Source organism: Elaeis guineensis, chromosome 10, assembly GCF_000442705.2.
Source record: "Elaeis guineensis isolate ETL-2024a chromosome 10, EG11, whole genome shotgun sequence".
In the NCBI taxonomy this organism is placed as follows: Eukaryota; Viridiplantae; Streptophyta; class Magnoliopsida; order Arecales; family Arecaceae; genus Elaeis; species Elaeis guineensis.
In genome coordinates, this window is record NC_026002.2 from 7,180,901 (window position 1) to 7,204,935 (window position 24,035).

At 37.0% G+C, this 24,035-nt stretch overlaps 1 protein-coding gene across 3 annotated transcripts; it reads right to left on the reverse strand.

Moving 5' to 3' along the window:
• Positions 1-339: 339 nt before the first annotated feature.
• On the reverse strand, positions 340-23,785 carry LOC105053439 (uncharacterized). 3 transcript variants are annotated; one of them, XM_010934590.2, is made up of 15 exons: positions 23,378-23,785; positions 23,016-23,150; positions 20,635-20,767; positions 16,803-16,885; positions 14,009-14,068; positions 12,109-12,318; positions 11,269-11,397; positions 10,462-11,136; positions 10,139-10,331; positions 9,739-9,932; positions 8,833-8,937; positions 8,569-8,708; positions 8,192-8,470; positions 7,205-7,538; positions 340-706 (listed from the first exon to the last, which is right to left on the reverse strand). In XM_010934590.2, the coding sequence occupies exons 1-14, from the start codon at positions 23,609-23,611 to the stop codon at positions 7,274-7,276; spliced, it is 2,835 nt and encodes a 944-aa protein (XP_010932892.2). In that variant the 5' UTR covers positions 23,612-23,785; the 3' UTR covers positions 340-706; positions 7,205-7,273. The 3 variants fall into 3 exon arrangements, with proteins under 3 accessions (XP_010932892.2, XP_010932890.2, XP_010932891.2); XM_010934588.2 differs by having other exon boundaries at positions 8,569-8,711; positions 23,378-23,749; XM_010934589.2 differs by having other exon boundaries at positions 580-715; positions 8,569-8,711; positions 23,378-23,749.
• Positions 23,786-24,035: the final 250 nt, after the last annotated feature.

A 24,035-nucleotide genomic window follows, 5' to 3' on the forward strand; every position in this document is an offset into this window, starting at 1 on the left:
CAATGTTTAAAATCTTAAAATCAATATCTATTTCTCTGGATCGGAATCAAACCATGTCCTCCAATTTAGCAGATTACTCAATGTTATATAACACTACAAAGCCACACAGCAGTGATAAAGGCAACGCATGACACAGATCAGATAATGAGTTCGCATGGAATATTTGGTGGTAACAGATTCCCAGAATGATAGAGTTTTGAGAAATTCAATCACTGCATCACTTGCTACTAATCAGTACAAATCCTTCTTGAATTTGTCACAGATCATGTGAATGACGAATTTTTACCCAAGTACCTGTTTGCTTTATCCGTTAAAATTCCCCTCCGGAGGCTGAAAATCTAAGACAAACATTCAATTTCAACTTCATAAATCAACTAGAAAAATTTAATTCCACCAATGAGCATATTTTTGTCATCTAATCACTAATGAGCAAATAGATGACAGTAATTACAAAATATTAAATATTAAATATAGAATTATCCAAAGAGACAATTGTACCGAAATGTAACTCATGATGGTAATTGGCTCGAGCATAAAGTGGAACAGGTGAAGAATTGAATTAGTCACACATGTTATTGAGAGAGCTGCTCGAGTTCTCAAGGATGTCAAGACAGGAAGCTCAGCAATTTGTTGATCCCCTCAATCTATGGAAACCACCATATCATGTTGATGCTCTGCTGTGATACCATATTTTCTGACATACACCCTGAAAAATCTATTATAAGCTAGTAAATTAATTAGGAAGTAATCTAAATCTAAACAAAGATAGTAGGAACAAAAACTCATGTAAGATTGAATTCTGCAGCTAAAACACTAAATTTTACGGGATCAAGAAAATGCCAACAAATAACACTTGATGAAATAACTCTATTGTTTCTGTTTTACTGCAAGTATATGCTACATAAAATAGGAAATACTGATAATCTTACATATTAATACTACTGTAGAAATTTTTCATGTTAGCTATTGCAAAAGCTTGTGGAAGAACAGAAACTCCAGCGAATCCATATAGCTAGTCAAGAAGAATCATATATAAGAATTGGAAAAGTTCTCCCTGCTTTTGCCAGACACAGGAGGCATGCCCGTCACAGCTTATATACTGTTCTCAAGTGCAAAGGCAAAAGCATGTCTGTCACATCTTGAGGGCCAAAAATGTAAACTGCAGGTATGTGCCACAGTGGAGGTTCTAATAACCTACTTTCCCTCTAATATTTAATTTATTTCCCACCAATGTAACCAATTTAATCAGGCATACAGGTTGCATGCGTGTGTATTATGGATTAGATATAATGTATAAGGTCTAATGACCCTTTTTCTATTTACATCGGTCACCCAATTTAGGGTCCACATAGAAAAAATGACCAGAAAAGGAGTCATCTTAGAAACCAAGGGAGTTCTAGTCTATCAGACTTCACCAGTTCCAAATGATACATGTATTCAAGCAAAGGCCAATAAAAGAATAAGAAAGTGCAAAATTTCTTAGGGTGCTCCCAGTATAAGGTGATTCAGGTTCAGTTCAGTTGATGATCTGTGATATACAAAACAAAAGAGCTTTTCTTATAGCGAATGAAACATTTAATGAACTAGGATTTCAACATTATAAGACCACCTCTAACTTAAAAAGGGGTGGATAGGCATGTGGTACACGTTGGAGATGTTGCACCTTATCATGCAAATACTAGCTTCTTTATTTTATACTTAAACATTTAGTTATAAGGTATAATCATCATGCCTGGAATTACAAAAAAATTAAAGAAAAAGCAAATTAATCATAATCAATAAAATTTTCAGTTGTACTAGCTTTCTCAAGAATATTTGCATCTCAATTAGTGTTCTAAAGCCTGGTTGACTCATTCAAGTTAAGCTGTCCAACTTATCATCTTTTAGCTTTATGGGTCAAATTAAACCAAAGCTCAAAAATTACCAAAACACATTCAACTCAATGACCCAAATGACAGAAGCAAAGACTGTCCAGCGGAAAGGAGTTTGACTCAGCATGTTCAACTCTCAAGTGAAAGAGAAGGATTTGAGGCTAGATCAACAAGATTCAAGCACATGGCTAATACCAGTAGATTCAAGGCAGCATAGCCAGATCCAGCAGGACTCAAGGTGGCATGCAACCAGATGTAGCGGCCTTCAAAGCAAGGTGGGCAAATCCAATGGGATTTGAGGCTAGGAGACAATATTCAGGCAAGAACCATGGTCAAGCAATGAGATTTGCCTGGAATCGAGGGAAGGCGAGACATCCAGTCGGAACTAAGGTAAGAAGATTGAGATTCAGTGGATTCAGGGTGAGGCAGTGCATCCAAAAAAGGGTAAGTTCAATCTGTGACCTAGGAAGGTGAAAGAATAATAGAAAAACCACCTTAGGCAGGAATTTGAGAAATCTACGGAATGGGTTGGTCCAAGTATACAGAAACTTGAAAAGAGGATAATTGATCAATCAAACCACAGGACAACATTGGTTGAACCACTAAGAACTGAGAATTGGTGACCCAGACACCATGATGGTTCAACCCAAGTCACGATATTCAAACTACTAATCTAAATTGCCTTTCTCAAAGTTTTCGATCTTTTTCCTTTCGTTGCACCATATCTACAAAATATACATACATATATATATATATATACATATATGTATATATGTATTGAAACACGTAAGTGTGCATGTATGTATATATGCATATATGTATATATGCGCATATATAGGGACACTACTCAATTAGCATGTACTAGTGGGTGATTGGGAAAAAATGTTCTTTGCCACATACTCATTCCTCCATGATCTCCATGATAGAAATACAATGGACAATAGGCATTTTGACAAACACAACATGGGTGGCATGAAATATTAATACTAATGATAAATGCATGCTTAATTGATATACCATTTGAAGATTGGATAGCTCCACAACAAAAATTGGATGGACCATTCACATAAACACATGGATGGCATGCATAGTATGGTTCCAGTAAAACCAAGAAGCTAAAAAAAATGTGGCAAACCTATTTACGCCTAAAAAAATATTCAGTTCATGATCGATATTTGGAACCCCAAGTTAATTGAGCTGCTCCTGTGGTGAATGATTTAAATTACTTCTCTAATGCTCAAACAACTTTATTTGCAGGTAGAAACAAGTCAACAACCAATAGAAAAGCAAATCCCTTCGGGATAGTGAAAGAGATACATTTCAGCATGGGAGACCTAGAGTCCCTAAGTGGCAAAGACTTGATTAGCAGAGATGAGAAGAGCATGAAATGCAAGAAGGAGAGGACCATGAGATGGAAACAGTTGTCCACAAAATAGTTTGCTTAGACATGTGAAATTTGTGGAGCCCACTACCATTCAAGTCAGACAACCTAACTGAACCCAGTCATGGTGAGAACAATTTGATTTGCATGGGCTGTAATTAGTGGCCCAACATAAGGGACCAGTAATTGAAAACAAACATCGGCCTTGGATGCATCCAAGTCACCAAAAGGCAAGAAGGCCCATGTGTAGAACCAGCAATATCCAAATTCACCCAAATCAGGTAGTTCTACCTATACCAAACCAAAACGACATCAAGTCGGGACAGTTCAGCATTGTGGATCGGTTCGGTTAGACAACTCCACCGATTCGAGGGTTTGAGACCCTTTGTGGGAACTTTCACTCTCACTTTCCCTCTCCACTGGATGGCTGCTTGCTCTCTTCTTCCTCAATGCTATGATGCCATCGGCTAGCAAGCCTCCCCCCCACTCTCTTGCTCACTCTCCCGTCCATGTCATGATGCCATCAGCTGGTAAGCCTCCCCCCTCTCTCTTTCGATCGGATGCTTGCTCTCTATGTCCCTCTTCTTTGACATTGCAACGCCATCAGCTGGTAAGCCTCCCCGCCCCCGGCCCCCCCTCCTCTCTCTCCCTCTTCCTCCCATAGTTTAGAATGTCTTGGTGCCATAAGGCACTTTCTAGTACCATACCGAACCAATCGCTAGCTAGTAGAGCCTCGGTACCAGTCCAACAGACCTTGTGTAGGAACTACGGCCAAAGTTCAACTATCATCTATAGATGATGCCACAATTTTGATGGATTTACATACCATTCATAAAAAACATTTCTTTCCCTTGATAGAAGAAGTTTGACTTTAAACCCAATGTGATAAGAGTCATGCATATCACTTTATCCAATGACATCCATGACCATACCATGACCGCTAATCAAATGCTCCATCATGCATTTTAATACATCAATTGTGCCATAGTACTTCTATAGATGATGGCCCATGAGGTCATCATTCTTGATCGCACCAACAAATTTACTACCTATGTTTTCCCTACCATATGATTCTATTTGTTTTTTTAGAATATAACAATCATCAATGATCATGATTAACCATTACTCCATTATATAATGGGCGACATGGTAAAATAATAATTAACTAATTATTGTTGCTTAAGCGCCTAGTACATATAACTTAATAGGGAGGCCCCAAAATTATTATAATAGTCACTGTATCAATTCATTTAATATTGTGTAAGTAAAAAAATGATCTCAATAAGAAAACTAATTTTTAATGTTTCTGTTTTGGAGAGGAATAATACCATTCTTCTCATATTCTAGCTGGAAGTTGGGATTGAAAAAATTGGATCCACAAGCAAGTTTGGAAAATATAAAAGAAAAAGGAAGCATATAAAATACAGCCCAACTGCTACAGTTTTCATAAGAAACATCAAAACAAAAGGAAAAATAGGTAGGTCAATTTAAATATTTCAAGTTCATCCATAGTTTTTTTTTGCCATGATCTGCTATAAGAGCTGCTACTTCCGAAACGTCTAATGGCTGTTACATTTCATTATAAGAGATTATGTGGTTCGATGGTGTTGAGTTGATTTAAACACCCAGAAGAGAGACTCAGTTGTCCAACTAACTTTTTTCTCCATGCCCCAGAAGTGGAGACTAAATAGCCATATCACAAAGAGTTGTGTCTGAGCAATACTGAGAGATGAGTACACCTGGGACTCATTGATGGTCAACAACATGGAGTTTTCTTTGTTCATCATGTGGTTTATTATTGGGAAAAAAATTATAGTCGTCTGTGCCCACTGGAACTCAACCATTAGTGGCAGGTCCCCCCCTAGATTCAACAATCAAAGACACGTGGCAGAGCAATCTACAAAGTATGATAGCATTCAATCCCTCATTTGTTACCTGTTCTGAAAATTGGTACAATGGGGGGCCCTTCCAATGGGTCCCACTGTAGTCCTCAAAGCATGGGCTAGTAGGTGTTTGAGGTTGAGGTGAGAAGAAAGCCACCGATTAGCGGCTCTTATACTAGGTTATAGATACACCCACACATCATTCCAGATATCACACTAAGTGGTAGCCACTGCCAAGCCAAAAGGCTTGAATGTGAACATTTCTAATCCATTTGGACATACAAGACAGGTTGGTAGCTTTTATATTAGGTTATATTCAACATAATTAAACTGCTGAATAGAGGACAATCCAAGGTTTTGCTCCTTGTCATTTATGTTTGATCTATGTTGATGATACCTGTGGCATGCTAGTTGGACCATCTAGGGTGACTATTGATGTTTTGTTGTCTTCATTTTCTTTTAACTTTCATTAGGATAATTTAAGTTGCAACATATCCATATTTAGGAAGCTTAGTGCTTCTCTGACCACGATATGTTTTTCAGTGTTTCAAAATTTTATTTTGACTATAAATAAACATCTTATTTTTGTGGACATGAAAGAGTCCTCAAGTTATGAAGTATTTAAGAATAATCTTGGAGTTTTCTATATATGGTTCCATGAGAATCAAACGTTGATTGTTAAGTTACGACAGATCATGCTTTCTTTTGTTATGAAAAGATAGTGTGTGTGGGACAAGAATAAAGTCGACTCCATAAATAGAATGTCCTACCTCATCTGGTAGTGATATCACATTATACAATAATAAATTTTCAGATTCCTTTTTCCTCAAACAAAACACCAGTAAAAGGCATTATGTTTTCAGTGATGTGATTTTTATATATTTTATGTTTCAAAAAGATCATAGGAGGTTAATTTGACTCAATTGAAGCGTTATTCCTCAAATCTACCATTTCCCTTGATTTATTTTCTTCCAGGTTTTTCAGTATGAAATTCTTCTTCAAAGAGGAGGATTGGCGCAGGAAAGCAGAGATATCAATGCTGTTTTTATAATTTTAACAGCCTTCTTGAGCAAGAAATCTGGTTATAATTCCAGTTAGGCTTAACAAGCTAAATATAGTTGAATATACTATGGTAAAACTATTTCCATATCATTGAAGTTGCCATCATCCAATGAAAATTCAGGATAAACTCGAACATGATCATCCTACTGTCATGAAAGATATATGCCTAGGCTTAAAAAGTATCCGAATCTCTCTGTGTGGGGCCTAATCACATGCTTGGCCACTACAGGTTGCTGTTGCCTGGTGAGGGACCAAGCAGCCTGACTAGGACCAGGTGGGCTGTCTGTGGCATATACTACAGTGCAGGTTTTCTGAGAGAAAGGAAGGAAGACCCGCCTGAACTGTAATTATCCAGATCCAAATTTTCAGGGATGCACCACCAGAACCTGTAGTTGCTAAGCCAAGAATTGTTACCACTAATTCACACAATACAGTGCACATTGCGTTTTAGTTACAGCTACAAGTCTCATACATTCTTCATTAGCTGTTTATTTTCAAGTTTATACTAATTTTTCATTATTCAGTACAAATTCTTGTTGCATTTACTTTAAACTGTCGAGAACTGCACCAGATGACCACTACATATTATATTCCATAAATTGTAGGAAGATTGCAATATACTTCTCAATATATCATGTGTCACTAAAACAGGCTTTTAAATATTATACTAGTGTTTCTTTAACCTGGCCTCTATATTTTGTAATGCCAGCAACAAAGACGTTTCCTTGAGTTTCTCTATCCCATTTCAGCAGATGTCCACATGACATTTGCTTCATTCATGCATGTTTCAATAAATATCTAACAGCTATTAAAAATACAAAAGGTCTCTTAATATGTTCCCTCCCAAAAGGGGGGGAAAAAAAAAATCTAAGCGCACCATCTGCTTTTTTTTTTTTTTTTTGCAAGTTCATAAAATGAAAAAATTGATACAAACCTGAAATGACAGTGCTAGTAGTAACATAGAAGCGCAAAACCAAGGCAGAGAGAAAAATATAGGTTTGACATACCTTTAGAAAGCTTGACAGCATGACAAAATGATCAAGAGTATGTACAGCAGAGAAATATCAGGTGGAGAATCATTTCCTCCTCTTCCTTCCTTTTCCTAATTGTCCAGATTTGAAAGCATGCTCTTGTTCTTGAAGGAAGGCCATTGCCTTCCCATACCTCTCCGCTCTTTCCTCTTCCTCCAACATCCTATCTCTCTCTTTCAATTCAAATATGAAATGATTATCTTTACGTAGTTCACGTACTGCTCCTTTCTTTTCACTCTTTAATCGTTTTTTCATCTTTTTTCTCTCTGCTCTTTCTCGGTCTGGATCATAATCTCTACCCTTGACAAAGCTGCACAATGTTTCCAAAAAGGAAGAAGTCAACAAATTGCAGCTTAGGCAAATAATAACAGCTTTAGAAAACTAAAGTAAAACTTCTATTTCTAATTTATATATGTAATTTTTTTTGGCAGTGCTATATTGAATTCAGAGAAAGTATGAAGGACCTATTTGGATGCCTGAGCACTCTATACTAATGATATTTCCCAATGAGGTGACAAGGGATCGAGAAAGGACATGGGAAGATGGGGAAATCCGAGAGGATGGGAGGAGATCGTAATTTTTACTATTCCTAGATAATATGGATATTATAAATCATTTTTTAAGATGCATTCAAGTATCATTAAGATGTGTGGATGAGGGAACCAATGGCCTCATCTCAATTATCCCGTTTCTTGATTTCTAATCCTTGTCTATGCGGCATGCTTGCTTTTGTGGGGCATATCCTACGGATGGGGTTGCTGGGCATCCACACAAAACCTCAGCTTTACAAAACCCTATTAGAACCAATACAAACTACAAATGCCCTTCTGAAAAGTATCCACCTATATTTAAACAACTCAGTGCAAATAAGATTCAAATTGTAGCCCTTTCTAACAAATGAAATAAATAATAAACTGTGTATCAACAATGGGGGAAAATATTAGTTTTAAGAAAAGTGAATACTTCTCCTCAAATTTTGGATTCAACAATTTGATTGGCACTGGCTTTTGCTTCCGCATTTGCAGTGGTTGCCTCAGCACGTGATGTTCATCAGTTTTCTTCTTAATTAAGTCGATAATATCTTCCATGTTGCCTCGTAACATGCCTGGTAACTTAGCTTTCTGGAGCAATTCATGCAGCAATGCAGAAATTGGCAGGAATATTTCTGGAAAGGAGCTTAATTCTTCATATATGTTGATAAAGCCTTTCAATGTTTCAGCCACAGACAGTAGCATACTGGCCCTGTCATTAGAAAGACATTGGGAGGGGGGTGGAATCAAAACAGGAACATGCTTACAAAGGTTATGCATCTATTCTGACTACTAGAATTATGGACTTACTTGAAGTTATCAGAGGCAAAAAAAGGAGAGTCAGCTTGCTTGTCCATGACCTTGAGGAAATCAATGGGATGTACACTACACACTTGATCACGGATACTGAGCCAGGGTTTCAGTCCTTTAATTTCCTTAAGATGGATGAACTGCTTAATAAAAGAAACACATCCTTTACTTTAGCATCTATAAAGAAAACACCCTAATAATATCCTACTTGCCCAGTAGAAAATTCGTTAGTTCAAGTAAAATATTGCAAACTGCGACATATACCTGAGAATGATGTTGCAGCCCAGACTCTAACCCTATAGAAGACATTAGGAGAGTTTGCAGAAAGACTATAGCCTCAGGGCAGAACTTTCGAGATTGCTTAGTAACCTATACAAGAAATTATGTCAATTAACAACTACTAAATGTACAGTTTAAAATAATCATTCAAGAATGGACAAAGAAATGGGATATGGAAACAAAAAGATAGAAATATGCCAATGCAACACATCTGGAAAAAATTAGATATGACATGGCCGGTTACAACAATAAATCAATAATATAACTTTTCTTTACATGCATGTAAAAAGCATTAGTAGAATATATTGAACACAACGAGTTACGAGAATAACATACTCCATATTCCATTATCATATGATAAAATCAATATCCACAAACTCCATTGAGTCATCATTCAAATCCATAGACCACAGTCTATACCAGACAACAATATCAACATCACAAAATTTTAAATTAACCATCGAACTTATCAACAATTAAAGGTTGACATTCACCAAAGAGGAAAAAAGGCCTTTCCCCCCTCCTGCACTGTACTTGGAAAGCATCCCAAATGTACTCAAAAATTTTCTGGAGCCTATTTCCATTTCAAAAAATTATGATACTTAAGACAAGTGTCCAACACATCCTAGGTGTATTCAATGCATAAGGACGAACACCATGTAATCTGAGACCACCTGTATATCCTAGAATATAATGAACTAACCACAAAACGATGAACTGACATTAGTGACTCCGAAATTTATATAGCCATAGTATCTTCCAAGGCCAGGTCATTGGCCAGTGAGATAAGGCTCTAGGCAGACAACTTTTGTTTTTTCAGCAAGTCTAGGCATACTACTTGAAAATATTTGCTCACAAGGAAAAATGGCATTGGCTCTGATAAAAACTTACCGAGAACACCATGGAACACAAAAATGATCCAATAGCAACATCTCTACCAGATTCTATGGGACAACGCATCAGATACTCGCACATCAATAGGAGTGCAGGTGTCATAACAACATGGCGGAGGTCAGAACATGGAAATATCAGCGACCACAATCTCAACAGAAGCAAAGTCTTTAAAGTTGGCCAGCTGCTTTTCCCTGATAAGATATCACCCAAAAAGAAAACATAACCATAACCATCCAGCTATATCACAATGGTTTGGTGTCAGCAAGAGATTTAAGACCAATGACAATATGACATAAATAATAACTTAGATTAAGGCTAAACCATGAGAGCTCAAATGCTCCTCTGGATACAACTTATAATTTCATAAGAATAAATACAAAAGTGTTGTCCTCCAAACCTGGGATTTTGATATCGTCACAGAATCGAGTCCGGACGTGTATTAGCCGTTGCCTGGCACAAATCGCCGCAAAATATGGAGTCTCTGCACTCATCTCTATTAATGGTCTAACAAGTGACTTGATTATCTTGATGTTTAAAGGACTTCGGGTAGCTAAGACTGCAAAATACTGCAAGAGAACACCATAAAAAACCTGCAAAAAAAAAAAAGGTGAAAAAATGCATGTTGACTCACAAAGACAATGTAGTCTTTCCAAGATCCCAAAAATATCTTATGGAGGAAAAGATAACAAAATTACTTGTTATACAGCAATAGAAACATACTTGCATCTTCTTCCGGTTTTCTGCTGCAAGTCTAATGGAATTGCATGCTCGAATTCGATTAATAGCCTCAACTACTTCAGTATCTGAACGGTTGTCCAGCAATGAACATAACTCTGTCAGGTTGTTTGGAGCTTCAATCACAAACGGAAGTGCCTCCGGTCCGGTTGGAGTCAGTTTGTCCATAGCACTAAACTTATGAGATTTTAATGAATCTTGTTTCTGCATGTCCATGCTCATTTTGTTATTGACGTCCATATCTCCCTCATCAGGGCCCTCTGCTTCTTCTCCATCCAAATCCAGATCATCATCATCGCTTTGCTCCCAATCTTTCATGGTGGACATACTTCTAAAGTCATTACCACTGGTGTCATTCTCATCACTTTCACCATCATCATCATCATCATCATCATCATCACTTCCTTCTTGGTCATTGCTTTCCGAATCCACGGAGTTCACTTCATTTTGGTCATGATCATCCACATCCTGATTTTCATAAATATCATTGACCCACCCACTTTTATTTGCAACACTCTCATCCATTGAAAAGGAGTCTCCAAGGTCATCACCAGAAACAGCTCTGAAATTCTTCAATGCCGGTTCATGGCTATTGTCACCACCATCACTGTCTTCATCAGAGGTATCATCAGTAGCAAGCATTCTTTTTTGACGTTCCTCCTAGGAAATATGAAAATATAACTTGAAATTGACGAATCTTAAGCATGTATCTAACATGTCGCAACAATTGTTTGTTCAAAGAACATAGCTGCAACTTAATGCACTACTATAGATAAGACAGCATATGCAAACCTCCAGTTTTTCAAGCCGTTCTCTTTCTTCTTGGGCTATTTCTTCTGAAGTCTTTGTCCTGTCTGATGGCTGAGCTCGCCTGTCCAATACCAGCTCTTTGACAAGTTTATCATAAGAATCAGGTTGTTCCTGCAGACAATAACAGAACAGATTGACAAAAGATACAAGTACGAATATAGATAAAAGATAAAGTTGGTCATAACCCGTTAATGGAAAAAATAAAAGATTTTCGAGTTAAAAATAATATAGCTGGGTTTCTTTTTGCCTACTACAATTGAAAAACAACTAAGGAGGGTGCAGAAGGCAGCTTTAGCATATAAGAAGATAGTACCACATAAATTATTAAACTGCAATTGTCTTCTGCTAGCAAGATTACAGTATTTTTGCCAACAGAACTGCAACATTTTGAAGAGTTACTGCATAAGCTAACCCAATATATATTAACATCAAAGTAACATAGTGCTTTCATGAGTTAAAGGCTTCCATGAATCCCACAATAGATGTGCCATGCAGCAATCCCACCACTGACACAAAATTGCAAAGCAACCAAACGCACAGAAAAAAGCACATAGAATATCGCATGAAAAAGTGTTCCTCGATAGCAAATTGGGGCCAATTTTATCAGCCTGAATCATCAAGGAATTCATCTTTCCATTAATGTTTAGCAAATGATGAAGTTTTAACTTAAACAACCATTAAGAATATACTTCTAAAATAATACATGATAACAAAATAAAGAAAATGCTTCTTAGTAAAAGCTAGATTTGCAGTTTTACCAACTATTCTAAAACATATAAAGTAAGAATATACTTCTTAGAAACAGTCATAGGGTCTGCTTACCTTTTTAACGGAAGATTCTTTGTCTGCTGAACCAGAAGATGCTTTAGAAGACTGTATTCCATCACTCTTATTCAGCAGAGCCTTTAGAGCATTCATCTTACTTGGCTGCGTTAGAGACAGTAGAGCATCTGTTTGGGCCAAGGATGTGAAGTCTTTATCTAGCTTTTCCATTAGATGTTCATCTTCTTCCCTATCCTTTGCTTTTTGTGCCTGCAGAAAGAACAACATGTAAGAACCCATGACCTAATTTGGCTTTGATTTATGAAAAGCTCATTAAAGTCCTATATTCTGTTAACACCACCATTAAATGTGTATTTACGGCTTGCCTGCAACTTTGAACAATATTTAGTTCAATGGCATGTTCATTTCACTAAACAAAAGTTACATGTTTGACAGCTAACAAGGACAAGCACATACATAGACATGTATATGCGACTCAGGCCAGATAACTATAAATATTTAAATAAGCCCCTCGTGTATGCCTGCATGCAAATAAACATAGCAACCTAATGTCACACCGGTTACTGAAGCATCTACTTTAAATACATGGATTGTTGTATATGTTCTCCAGATTTAAAGATTAGTAAAGAGACAAATGAAAATCTTTCAAATGATACTCAAAAGATGATTAGCTAATTGACTCAGACAATGGCAACACCACTAAGAAGTTACTTTTATCAATGCCCACAGCTTCCACAGGGTATCCCAAACTTCCAAGCAAACAGAATGTGCATAATGTGGCTTGCAGTTTCACCAAATACTGGCTGAAGAAAAGCATGGGGCTTAAGGTCAAATTCAATGGCGTACTGCAAGATTGCTTCACCATTTTCCTACATAATATTGAATTTTTATTGATGCCCGATCATATTGAACTTGTGCAAAGTTTCCACATTGCTGACAAGTAGAAAAGGTAGCTTAAGGAATATAAAGATAGGAAGAATATAGTAGCTGCATTTGATACAGGCTTCAGCTCATGTATGGCTCAAGGGAGATTCCTCTGCTATCATCTCATGGGTGGGAAATCAGATATCCTCTACCTCTCATCCTATTTAGTTGATATCTGGAAGATCATGGGAAATGCCAACTGTAGCCTGGCCTTGCATGTCTACAAAGAAGGAACTCACCAATTTCCTTGCAAGCTTTACTTGTTCTCTGGAACACAATAAGATCTGAATGTCAATGCACCCATGTGAACCCAATGGCCTTATTTAAGCTGATGCTGTTATAGGATCTTGTTTAAGAATGTAAACCGGACCTTGGTTCCCTTCTAGCCTATACCTTCACCACTTGCAGTAACCAGTGCAGCATATACTACACAAAGTTTCAAGCACATTGGAAGTTCACCCTCACTTTTGAGTAGATACAACTAGTATTCAGGGATTCATGAGGTGGTTGTCTAAGAACCTCTATATATTGTGCAGCCATTAGGTTGACGTTATTAAAATAAAATTAGTTTAAAAAGAAAAAAGAACACAACAGCAAAGTTCGAGTGAATGAACCATGATTTCACTAAAGAAGGTAACAGAGGGAGTAAAAAGAAATTTTAGCTTTCAAAGTGAAGACTCATTGCCCCAAAACTTTGCAATAAGAAACAGATTCTAGCTATAGCCAATTCCATCTTGTATAACAGCACTTTATGGAAATTATAGCAGTATTTGCTTCAGCATTTAGCACACAAATTTAAGCTTTTGTTGACACAAGTCAAACATCTTGAGGAGCATCTGAGCAAATATGAACTGCTAAGGACCCTATGCAAATTTGATCTGACTAATGAATCTAAGACATCAATCACAGACATAATAAATCTTTAGCAGATTCCTGACATATATAAAAAAAATAACAGAATATAGTGAGGACTAAATAATTAGAGAAGCAACAGAATGGCTCAGTGAGACACTACCTTGTAATATTTGCTCTTTGAAATTATCTCCAACATTACTTGCTTCTTGCTTTTATAGGTCTGCCAGCACAGAACCATGACACAGTGAGGAACTAAAACTGCCGTATAATGGGTAAGAAAAGTTAATTAAAAGAACATCTGAGCATCCATGAACAAAACACATTCTGCTAAGGAAACAATCCAAGGCATAAGATTTTATAGACTATGAAAATCAAGAAGAAGATCAGCAAAAAGGTAATGCATATGTTAGTAAAGGCCTATATATTATCTGCAAAAATATAAATTACCAGAACAAATGTTCAAAGTGATACTTGCATGTATCCTTTTGCACATTGTAAATTTCATGAAATGGTTATTATAGCATCTGCACATGTTCCACACACAACTAGACAGCAGATCAGCTGATCTGTTGCCAGTTCTGATCTGCCAATCTACAAAATAGCCCCACACCAGTGGTTATTAAGACCTTAATCCATCTCCTGTTTACCATTATCAACTTCCAAGTTACAGTAAGAAACAGCCCTTTCAGACCCTTTTCTCAGCCCTCTTTACCAACAACAGCAGCACCACCAATCTATTAAGAAAGCGTCCATTCTTTGTCCCTTTAAGCTTAAAACCTGCTACTCTCCTGAGATGAATCGGAACCCTGACTTGTTTAGCTAGCCATAAATCTTCCTTAAAACCTGAAACGAAGGCCTGACATCTCCTTCATCCAAGGACAACCAGTCAAATTTCCTTCAAACTTGTAATATGTTTAACCTAACATCTTGTTAACTAATAGACCTTGCATACAGCTCAAGGCCAGGCATACAGCTCATGCCAGATCCAAACAGCAGGATACTATTGTTTTCAAAATGATCTTTGGTGCTGGTTAATAATTCTATGTGCTGCTAATTATGGTGGTGGTTTCGCTGTTGTTAACGTTCTTGTCTACCTTATGTTTTTACATGACCCAAATATAAAAGTATATATAATCCTACATTTTTTAGTTCTATTAAATTTTCCTTCTTATTTTTAGTTATTTCACTCCCTTCTAACCTTTGATGACCACTTCATATTATTTCTAGCAAGGAATGCTGTATTGCCTTGAACTGCTAGTTTCGGGGTGTGCCAAGCTATAGAGGGGGCAGACCAGCACCAACTCCACCCCACTGTTCAAGAAATCTGGCAAAACGAGGGAGAGGGAGCAGGAGAAAGAGGAGGAGAGGAAGAGAGAGAGAGAGAGGGATGGAGGGAGGGGGAGAGAGGATTGGAAGGCCCCCGATTCCCCTATTTCGAACATAACAAGGGCCAAGGGGCCCTTTTTCCATTGTGCCCTTTCGAAATAATGTCAGCATGTGTTGTTGACTTCACTTTTTTTTTTAAAAAAAAAAAATTAGTAAAGTTGGGACGTGCAGTTCGCTTTTCAAAAATTCAAGAAAAAGGGGTGAAGCCCTTGTTTCGTTTTGAAACAAGAGCTCCACCTATATTTTTGTGCAATCAGAGAAGAGGGGGTTCGAAAGCCCTCTCTCAACCTCTCTCCCTCTTCCTCACCATCTCTCTACCTCCCTTCCTCTCCCTCCCCACCCCCCCATCTCTCTCTCTCTCTCTTCAATGAAACAGGGGCTCTGTCTAGTTTTTGTGCAGTCAGAGGAGATGGGGCTCAAAAGCCCTCTCTCTCTCACCCCTTCTCTCGGCCTCCCCCTCCCCCATCTCACTGTTTTCCTCTCTTTCCTTCTCCCTCGCCCTCCCCCCTCACCAGCTTTAGTTGTGTTGGTACCGGCCCGAAATAGAACAACATGGTACCGTCCCATACCACCAAGCAACCGGTACCAGTCTCGGTACTACCACAGCATACCTTGGTCTCAGGATTTCAAGTCTCTACGCTCGCCATTTCTTTTCAAACATCAATCTTGAGACTATAGTATGAGGGTCTAAGGAATTGGTCCACTACATTCCTTGGTAACTTTCTTCACCCAAGATTGTTGTAGCATATTTGTGTACTTGTAATTAGGTTACTAGTTCTTGTTCACATAGATCTCCAAATTCCGTTCTCACTTGTCTTGTTTGAATTAGATTAGCCCACTGTCCTAGCACTAGGGCATTGTACTTAACTGATAGATCCAAATTTAAAAAGCATTGTATTGCATAATCTAAGAGTAAAGATACGTCACCACTCAGATGGTCTATGCTTGGATAATGCTGAGGATGCTGTGATGACTGTTCCTATTTTAGCCCTAAAAAGCATATAGATATCAACCCTATTCTCTTTTAGCTCTCTGTCTTGGGAATTCTGTACAGCTGTAAACAGTAGGAAAGCAAGCATTACATTTACTTTGATAGTTCGACCCATAATTTCCGCAAGTTGTATAGTCATTTGTCCTACTTTTAAAACTCCAGCAGGTGATAGGTTACACAATTGGGTTAGCTATCAAGCTGATGATGATCAGAGATGGACCTGATCAACTTATAGCCCATCCAATGTTCGAAAACAAGTCTGAAGCATTCCACTCCATAGAAAGTGTATGTATGAGATGGCATGCCAATTTGGCAACAGCACCTAAGAGCATTATACATAAATATGCAAAATAAAATTAAATATCACCTGTATAGAGTCAACTTAAAAGGGAAAAATCAAATCTACTGAGAGGCAACTTAGACTGATCATATAATTTGTTGCATAAGAAAATAATAGAACAGAACATAAAAAGCAACAGCAATCATTGAGAAACATTACATACTAAAACAATAAAATTAAGTTCATACTAATCAACAAGGATCATGAATTATTTATAATAGTGAATTAAAATCTTACCTTTTCCTCTTCATCTGGCAAGCTAGTTTCTGACGAGTCAGGCATGAGATGCAAACTTAAATGTTTTGACGAATTTGCACTCCCTGTAATTAAGGGGGGGAAGTTCAAACAGTGAAAAGACATACTAGACAGGTTGAATATCATTTTAGAAGTTGACAAAACAAATTGTGGATTAAACATGCATCCTAAGGTGAAGAGGCAAATTAACCATATAAACTCTTTTCACAAACATAATAACAGTGAGCTGTGGAGCGCTTACTTTAGAAGTGTCCAGTTGACATTGTTCACTGAGGGCCAAGTCTCATCTATGCATATTAAGCATTAATAATAGCTATCAAAAGTAGCTTTACAAATCTTCTTTCATCTACACAGACCAAACAAGCTCTTCCTTGTCCTTCATTGCTACTTTTATCTAGGTTTCCTGATATACCATTCCCTTGTATTTCCCAAACCTGCACAGACTATGAGTACTTTCCAATAGCAGGGCCTCTAGTCATTTTGGCACATGGCCATAGCAGCTTAGTGAGACTTCCATTATCCATTATTTGTTCAGCTCCTGAGCATATCGACAATTTGCAGGCTCATGAGCATCCTTTACAGTTTATATTTTCATGATCCAGCTAAGCAGTTGCATCTCTTCATCATCCATCTATTGCATCTGGCTGCATTATATTGCATAACAATGCAACCACAATATTAGCAGGCTTATTTTTGTCTAAAAACCCTTCCGAAAGTCTCAAAGGTGTGTGGTTGTTACACCACTTGAGAAACACTTATCCACTTGATCACTCTAGACACATATTTTTGATATTCTAGTGAACAAATTCCAAGCAATTACCTGCAGAACTTTGTTTATGCAATAAATCTTCAGGACCCATAGTCAAGTACCAGTGGCAATGCTGAACCCATTTAACTCGATTCAACCCATTGTAGGTCGGGATGGTTTATTTGTTAGGAAAATAACGATCAGGTTTTGGTCTGGATTTTTGACCCTTTCAATAAACATGTCAGGTTTGTGCTGACAGATTTTTGAACCGACCGTATTTGGTCTGACCTGACCCAATTACCATCCACTTGGGATTTCATTTTCTCAAATTGCCAAAAGAATTAGTTTAAAATCCTTTCTTTCCTTCTTTCCATGGAGCCTTAATTTTGGTCCTTGGATCCCAGTCCCTGAACCACCTACTATAGCAATCTCGTAACATTGCTTTCCTTTTAGAAACCTATTTTGATTGAAAATGAGATATATTCTTTCTAAAAATAACACATAATCAATAATCCAAAATCCCATTCATTCTCAGAAGAAATAGAAAAAAAACATTCGATAACTCACCCAAAATCATATCAGATTGTCCATAAGTACTAAAAGACATAGCCTCCTCCCTATGGCCTTCTTAAACATTAACACCACGATGTCAATCTCTATTCCTGATACTTCCACTTAATAAATAAATAAAAAATCTCTACAGTCTATGCCTTTCATCCTTTTGGAATTAAGAATCTCTCTCTCTCTCTCTCTCTCTCTCTCTCTCTCTCTCTCTCGCATGCGCACTGGCTCTTGGATATGATTCACTCATGGCTGACTCTCGGCATCCTTGATTATTGTTGACAACCCTCCATCTTACTTAAATCTTCTATGTTGCTCAAACCACTTTAAGGCAGTATCCTCTCTCTTGCAGGAAAATTTATCCAAGAATAAAAAATTATTCCATACCCTTTTTTTGTTTGGAGATGTACTTAATAGCTAGCAATTCATTTTGATGAAAAAAAGAGGGATTTAATTAGCCATTAGTTTAATATTCTTTCACAAGCAATATTTATTTGGCACTTTATCTTTCGAACTCATGTCACATTAATCATGTTTTATCAATGAGATAGATTAATTTTAAGTCACAACATGTTATAGAGAGCAAAGTAAGTCAATTTCCTAAAAGTACTGAGGTTTTTAAGTTGTAACAAAGATAGACATCTAACTTCCTGTTAGGACTGAGAACTTTGGATACGTTGACATGAGATATATTAATACTGGCCAATTAGTTATTAGTTTTTTTATCCAAATCTCATATTACTATGTATTGACATTATTGTTCTTGCATTCAACTTCAATTTTGTGGAGAACACCAAGAACACTATAATTAAAATATTAGGTGCTTTTTAATGTTCAAATCTAATGTTATTTTATTAGAATAAATAGCTTTCCAATATTTAAGTTACTGTTTTTTGTTTTTCTGGCTGACCTAGCCAACTTATCTTGGTTCCACCCCTCTTAACATCAACAAGATCAAACCTCTTCTTTGCTGCAATTCATATGAAAACAATTGGAAAGCTCTAAATCTTCTAGATAATAAATGCAGGAGTTTTGAAGGACCTATAGAGTAACAGCGACAATAATCCTCATAAACCATGTGCCCTTTACAAAATTTCAACATCCTTTTATGGCTCTGTAATCATCATATATGAAGCAAACAAAAAGAAAAAAAAAATCTAGTGCAGTGACAAAGCCTACATCTCTCACTTCTGAGGGAAACTTACCAGTGAGCCACCATACAGCCCAACTCAGATTTTTCAACTTTTGGATTTTCAAACCCTCTATAATGAAACGTCTTTTATCACAAAAAAAAAAAAAAAAAAAAAAAAAACACCTGTTTACTTTTATTCAGATTGCTAAATGTGGAGTTTGTTCCTTTCCAGCTCATATCCTAATATAACGGATCTCTAATCTCCCAAAAGAATATGACTGAGGATATCTTATCCTTTCTGATTTTTGAAGATGCTACTTAAACCTCCTATTCTGCACTAACCTTTCACTATCATTCCACAGTGTGGAGTCTTGTTTGGCAGCTCAACTCTCAAAAATAGGTGTCCCAAAAATACAGTGTGAGAAGGAACCTTTTGGTTTCCAGGAATCAAACTGCATGGTGATCCTCCACCTTTTGAGTTAAAAAATGGTAACAATCTCTAACATCAATACCTAAGCCATCACACTAGCCTCCACTAAGCTTTGCCTCCCTATGAAGTCTTGGCTACCCATATTCCGTGAGCAAATGCAATGTAATCATAATCATAAATATCAAACCTTGTCCCATCTATTTGTTATCAGCTTTGTGAGTCCTTAATCTTCAAAAAATCCTATTTAGGACAGCCTCTTCTATCTTTTCAAAATGGGCATGCCCCAGAATTCATGAACAGCAGAATTCGGTCAATTCTGTAGTTTCATATTTCCCTTGGTAGCTAGTTGTCAAATAATGTAAATTATTCACCTTTTCTGAGTGGACAGAAATAACATTTCACAAGATCACAAATCTGTGCATACAAAAAAAAAAACCACCACAATAATCAACAGAGAAGATTTATTTACCTCTGACAACTATAAAAATAAATTTTTAACTTCAAAATAAAACCAAATGAATGAAAAAAAAAATCAAGAATGTAATTCAAATCTAAATTCAAGATCACAAGTTTAAAGATTTTAAAAATATTCATTTCAAATTATGTAAAAAAAAAAATTCTAAATGAGCAAGTCAAGCAAAATGACTGTGCCATGTTTGTGAGATAATTTATTCATCTTAAAATTCCAAATACAAAACCTGAATATTAACATCAAAACACATAACACTAACATGTAAGATAGGAAATGTACTTTTTTCTTTTTTATCAAGTTTAGTTCCAAGTATACACTAAAACAAGAGTAGGACATTAGTGCATTGATGATTTTCAGAAGATACTAAGAAGAAGCAACTAGAATTTATTTGTATTATTTATTCATGATGTCAACCTCATATACCGAAGGTAAAGGAGAGATTAAATGCATTGCAAGAAAGAAAATGCATACTTTCTGTCCCAAGAAATGCATCATCATCATCATCTGGAGCTATTTCATCCTCAAAGTCATCCACTTGAGGCATTGAAGAGTCGTCTTCCTCACCATCAGACAAATTATATTTGCTTGTTCTTTTCAACTTCAACTATAAGAGGTACCAAAAATCAGCATTAGGTTTTAAGCAAGTACAGAAAATTGCTTAAAGAGAAATAATGACAAAAAACAAAAAAAAGGGTATACTGGAGAAAAAACACATGGATATTATGAAACACAGTGGTTTAAGAGAAAGCTGCTTGGAAGACTGAAAAAATAAGGGTTACTGCACTCATATTCATCCAATAACTCTGAAAATGTGTTAGCCATCATATATCTAAAGAAACAGCTGGTGAACATAAAATAATTGCAATAACTGAATCCAACAGTGATAGCAAGACAGTCATAAGAAATAAAATAGTTCTCTGTATCTACAGCATATAAAAAAGAGAGACTGAGAAAGACATATACAACAGAATTAGACCAAGTTGGATGAAATCAAAAAAGTGATGTTCCTGGGAAGTATCTAACTGATACATAACTTGTGACTTTAAAGGAAAAATAAATTATAAATCACAATAAGACAGGCAATGTTTTGTGCCTCAAGATGCTGGATAACAACGAGGGTCCAAGAAAATAAGATGAATGAATGTAGGAGAACCTGCAATGTTAGATTGAAGCATGGTATCATTATAAGAGATAAAGTAAAAATAAGTATATAAAGGAAGATGTAGGAGTTGCATAAATTAAAAACTAAGTCATAAGAATTGATTGATGCAATATAGGAATATATAATGAATACCTGAGGGTGAGGAGAGGGTACTTAGGTCTCTATTTAAGAATGCGTAAAAAGAAGGAGATCACCTAAGGTAACAAGGGCATAAATTATAGGAAAGGATATGAAAAAGCTTAAAATAACATCAAATACAAATTTGAATTCAAAAACTATTGTTCAGACACTGAACAGGGGTTGATGGTTATGAGACTTAGTTTGGTCTGGCTCAATTGTTAGCCTGCAGGCTCATTACCCATCTTTTTTGCTTTTTTTTTTCTTTTTTTGCATTACTATTATTAACAAGAGTTTTATTCCTAAAACCATAAAGAGAAGCAAAGTGAACTCGATGTCAAGGTAATATACCATGACTTGAAGAAATAAAGAAATCAAAAGGAACAAATACTCTCTAAAAGGACCAAAAGATTAATAATTTAGGAATTATCAACATTACTTGAGATTTATCATGTTTATTTTTTGACCTCTTACAAGTTTTTGAAAATTTATTCTTATACTTGTTAGTTTTTTGAATTTACTTCTCCTGGGTTGCATTGAGTAGGAGCTAGGGGTGTAAATGGGTCGGGTCGGACCAGGTCATGAGTGACCACGATCCGACCAAGTCCCTTGATCGGGTCCTAATGTTGGACCCAGACCCAACCCAATTGAAAATCGGATTGAATCGGGTCGGGTCCATGTATAATCCGATCCCAACCTAAAAATTTTGGATCCGACTCGGGCCCAACTTCTGGTCAGGCCTTGTTCATATGATAAACCAATATATGCGAAATTTATGATAAAAGAAAATAAACATTACTTTACCTTGACTATTAATTTATAAGCAATTTCTCAAAATCTCACAGTCAAATTGAGAAAAACTGTATAAAAAATAATAATACTACAAGAACATTTGGAATTCTAATCCCACTTTATTTGTTTATAGTTTATATATTGGATTCAATACTGAATCGGATCGGGTCGAATCCGAATTCAGTAAATCCAGATCCGACCCGAAATATTGAACGGTCTAATTTTAGAACCCGACCCGGCCCTGCGGATCCTTTAAAATGGGTTGGATCGGGTCTAAGTGGGTCAGATCACAGGTCGACCCGATCCATTTGCAGCCTTACTAGGAGCAGTCCCAAGCATCCAGCGGACCCCTGGACACCTATTTCCCGATTACAGTCTTTTAAAGCATTTGATTACTCTGAAACAATGGATAAAAATATCTCTTTGTAAGTACTTGTGACATTATCCCACTAGTGATATTACTGTCATATTCCTACAGCCGACTTTTATAGACGAATGAGGATGAACCCTGGACATTTCATGAATCAAAGAAAACTATATCGCACACAAAATATAGATGGAAACAAAATGAGGTCTCAGGAAACAACGAAGAGCAATTGTATAAGCTACATTTTGTATAAATTCATGAACACCTGAAAACACTCCAATTCAAGCACAGTTTACAAAACAACTGAGATGATCTACATTCAATATAAAGGAAACTCTAACTGCATCAAGTTGCTTAATTCAAATACAAATTAATAAAGGAAAAACAAATATTTAGAAAAGGGGAAAAATTCACCTGACGCTCACGTTGCATACGCATGACAGCCTTGTCGAATTCCTGGAGCGTGTCGTCCTTTTCCCCAATTCGCTTATCCAGGAACTTAGATGACTTGGTACTCTCTTCGTACTCCTTCAGCAAAGTCTTCTTTCTCTGTTATCAAGATCCAGAAGGAAAAAGCGGGAAAACATAGCACCAGCTCATGAGAAATTCGCCATACATAAATCTTGATAAACTTATACCATTCTTTTCATTAAAGAAGCGAACTTTATCTAAGTAATCATAAAAGAAGACCCAAGTTCTGCAGAGATGAGACTCGGATTCACTGGAAAGGAGATGGACACAGTGGTGAGAGATAAAGGAGGGAGTAAAGGGGGTACCTTTTCGATGGCGAGAGAACGGGCAAGGCCGACGCGGCGTTCCTCACCCTTGCGCTTCTTCCCAAGGATGTCGAATTTGCGGCGAGACCAGATGGTCTCGAAGGGGTTCGCCCGGACAGGCTTCGCTGCCTTCATGGCGGCGGCCGCCGGGCCGGAAAGCAAGCTCTTGGCACTCTTCTTCTTCTTCGAATTGGAGCTGCTCGAAGATTTCGATTGGGCCTTTGTCTTCGCCATTGGCGGCGGGTGGATGGAGGCCACAACGATGTCGGACTCAGAGAGATAGAAGGCGAGGATGGAGCAAAAAGAGGGGTTTAGGGTTTTTATTTAATAAATAAATAAATGTCGGCGAACCGCAAGAGGTAAAAGAAAACAGAAACGTGGCGGCTTCCGAACTCCCCAATTCACGGTAAAAAAAAAAGGCGGGCCGCCATTTTTTTTTTTTTTTTTTCAAGAACTGAATTGAAAATTTTGTAGCCAAAGAAGAATCCCTCCGATGAAAAACCCCCAAACCCTACAGGGTTCTACCTCAAAACCTCAAGGGACCAACTCACACCGCCACAACTAGGACAAAATCCTAAAACCCCCTGTGATCTCCCTAGGTGCCCTCCTTCCCCACAGATCTCCGAAAAAGCGAATGAAATGAAAAAAAAAAAAAGAA